The sequence below is a fragment of the Tarenaya hassleriana genome, unplaced genomic scaffold, assembly GCF_000463585.1.
Source record: "Tarenaya hassleriana unplaced genomic scaffold, ASM46358v1 Cleome11, whole genome shotgun sequence".
NCBI lineage: Eukaryota > Viridiplantae > Streptophyta > Magnoliopsida > Brassicales > Cleomaceae > Tarenaya > Tarenaya hassleriana.
The window spans coordinates 3637981-3641488 of record NW_010961290.1 but is presented as its reverse complement, the minus strand read 5'-3'; the positions used below and the strand labels follow the sequence as shown (position 1 = coordinate 3641488).

Sequence of the window (3508 nt, the reverse complement as noted above, 5' to 3'; positions counted from 1 at the left end):
CCCCCCCCCCGGTCTCTCTCTCGCGCGCACGCACACACTGGCGCACGTGCATATACCTTCTCCGTCCAGTACGCAATCCAAGCAAGTTATGTCCTGGTTTTGGATCGATGTTATATTGCACGGAAGCAGCAAATGAAACTGCCGTTTTCAGACATTCATTAAATCTGAAGTTCGGTTGGCGTTTCGGCTCATCTTCGTCCTGCCAAGATCAAGAACAAGATATATTATTACCCAGATTGTTTCGTTCAAACAGCATCCATCTGAACTCCCCCACAAGTTTCATTCCGTAATCAGACACGAGGATTGGGGAAGCCAATGAGTCAAAAGCCATCCATGATGCCCACACACTCACCTGTTTCACAAATATTTTCCCAAAGCTAAAAGAATACCATTAATTGGTTTTTTTAAACAAAACATATTATATAAATTCTACTCAGTATTGTATTAAATCGCGGAGAAAAAAATATTGTGATTTTTGTTTAGTTTTACATTGATAAAATAAATAGGATAGTACACAAACTATATTAAAAATAGAAAAAAAATAATAATCTAAATTTTAAAATGAGGAAGAATCGGCCGGAAAACCGAACAAAAGGGATGGCGTACCAGTGGAGCCAACAAGGTTACCTAAATTAAAATGAACAAATATATACTGACACCAATTTCCTTTTTTATCCTGACTGCTAATCCAATAATACCGTTACTAGGGTTTAGGGTTTCCTCTTCACTCTTATTTTCAGGCCTCTCTCACATTTTGAGTATCACCAAAGTTGGACGAATTATATGTAGCTTTGCTAGAAACTAATTGTTCATGTATTTTTTTTTATAATGTAGAAATTTAACGTATATTTGTTCCAACTATATCTTTTAGCGAACGAAAGACGTTTGGGTGAATAGACTTCTCCATGCTTGGATTTGAAGCGGATAAAAAACTTGTTTCGTATTTTGTGTTACCACTGATCCACCCAAGTTTAGATAATTGTTCATGTAGTTAAAATTGAAAACATAATTTTTTTTTGTACAGCATAAATGGAAGAAATTGTTTTAAGGAAAAAGATTGTTGGGCAAAATCTCAATTAAAACGAGTCAGTTTGCACATTTATAAATTATAGTTGCAGTAAATGTTTAATTTAACGAACCAACCGATTATGTTTCAAAAGAAGACAAAAATTAAGGAAAATTAATTTTAATAAACGATTCATCAATATTGTACTCGTTAAATTAATTAACCAAATAACTAGATTCTTATTTAATTTCAATCACGATGCATTGATAACGTGGCTGTTAAAAAACCAGTAAATAATAGTGCAATAGAAATACAATTCTAATCAAAATCAAATTTGTGATTCAAATTATATGTCTACAAAAATTTTTTAAAAAAAAATACAAGATGGTGTTGTTTGGTAAATAATTTCTTTCACTCATTTTCAGAAAGAAATGCCATAGACAGAACTAATTAACATGTAATAAAACCGAGACGGGTCGAGGATTACTACGCACACGACGAATAAAACAAAATAAAAATGTGATTCTGATTCGTGAAATTACAACTTACAAGGGGGTGGGTCCCTTTTTTATTACACGAACAAATCTAAAACTACCCAATGTGGTTTGGGCTCTGGTCAGTGCTGTATTAATTGAGTTCTCGTTATAACAACTACACCAGTGTATTCGACACATGGGTTTATTATTTTTAAAACTAAATAAACATTAATTGTCTTTGAGTTTACAAATGTGAAAATGTGTTTCAAGTTTCAACTGCCATGTAATGAAAACTTTGAGCGGGTTCGGTTTGCAAACTAACGCGTACAAGAAATCTCGTACATATTAATTTTTTTTTTATGAATAAAGAGATTGGCATTGCATGAATAAAAAAAAATTCTAAAAGTTACCACTAAAAATAAAAATTGCCAGATAAACATTCATTGTCAGAAGTGACCAAACATACAACGAATCTACCTTCTACTAGCGTCCAATTAAATGCGGCATTTTCATAAAATCACCATGGCCTCGTCAAGGCCAATTTCAAGTACAAGGCGTTATTTTGATTGGACCACAAAATATAAAAATCGGTCTTTTTTTTATTGGAGATCGCAAAAAATAAACCGGTTTTTAATTGGACAGCAACAAAGAAGTTTATTATTCCTTGAGTATACTAAAAGAAAGTTCGGTATCTATGTAGTGACAAATTTGGATAATTTAACTGGTGAAATAAGACATAAAATATCTTTCTCGTCTCGAGTTCGAACTTTAAATTTAAGGAATGATTTATATTCTAAACTACATTGTTGATTTCCAGTTCTGAGATTAATTTGGACCTTGATTTAAAGTATTTGATTATCCAAAAATAAAAAAGAAGGAGCTGTTGGATAAGGATGATGGTTGATCAGAGGTCATGCATTGGAAGGGAGCAAACTATGGCACCGGAATCTGACGGGAGAAGGATCGCAAAGGATTGGACTGTTGGTTAAAGACTCAGCTTTCTGAATTGAAAGAGTTTAAATTGGACTGGCAGATATATACTCAAGATCAAGGTTAGAGAAAATATATAAGACCAAAGAAATTCCTTATCAATTCAGAAAGTCTATAAAAAGAGGATGCTGCAAACCGAATTTTCGGTTCGCTCGGTCCGGTCCGGCTACGAGAAAACAAACCAAAACGCCCACCCCAATACTTAGAGTGAATAAACACCACATTTGTTTAAAGACACGTGCGCCCTGCATTTGTCTTTGTTTTTTAAATAATAATAATAATAATAATTGATTGGGCGAAATTGCAAGTGTGTGATTGGTTGATCGGCATAAGAGAACGTCGAGAGCAAGGACTACAACGTGGTTGTATCTATAGGTGGGGGGGGGAGATTAGCTTCATGGAAGAAAAACGAGCCACGTGGCACTCACGAACAAAATTAATTCAAATGGGTTGCATAAGGCTTCCGCTCCCCTCGCATATAAATGCCCATGAAATATTAAACCCAACCACGACATTAGGATACACTGTGCTGTCATTTATATATTACCGTTCAGATAAAAGAAAAAATGGCTTCTCTTTGTCTTGGCTCTCCTCTTATTTACAGAAATGCCCCTCTAAGAACCATGACGAAACGACCCCGTGCTGCTCCCCGTTTCGCTTGCCCCGTCGTCGCTAAAACGACGTCGGCTGAGGCTGTCGTTGTCCGTCGGTCCGGAAACTATCGGCCTTCACTTTGGGACGAGAACTATATCCACTCTCTCGAGAACAAATATGCCGTAAGTATATTTCCTTTATATATTTTTTTTGTGTATATGTGTGTATGACATACACATATTAAGTCCATGAGATACGTAAATAACTCTAATACATGTCATTTATTTACTATCCACTTTATAACATTTGGACTAGGCCGCCATAATAAGATGCCGTGATTTTCTCCAAATCGGAAGGAAAATAATATGCCAACTCTTTATCAAAAAAAAAAAAAATGCCAACCGCATCTAAATTATATATATATATATATATATATATGAAA

General features: G+C 34.7%; 1 protein-coding gene across 1 annotated transcript in view; it reads left to right on the top strand.

Moving 5' to 3' along the window:
* The first annotated feature begins 3029 nt into the window (after positions 1 to 3029).
* LOC104805844 (tricyclene synthase, chloroplastic-like) overlaps positions 3030 to 3508 on the top strand; it is a 3349-nt gene continuing 2870 nt past the window's right edge. The window contains exon 1 of the mRNA XM_010530536.2: positions 3030 to 3248. Within this exon, the coding sequence (XP_010528838.1) occupies positions 3039 to 3248 (210 nt within the window). The 5' untranslated portion in view covers positions 3030 to 3038. The remainder of the gene's footprint in view (positions 3249 to 3508) is intronic.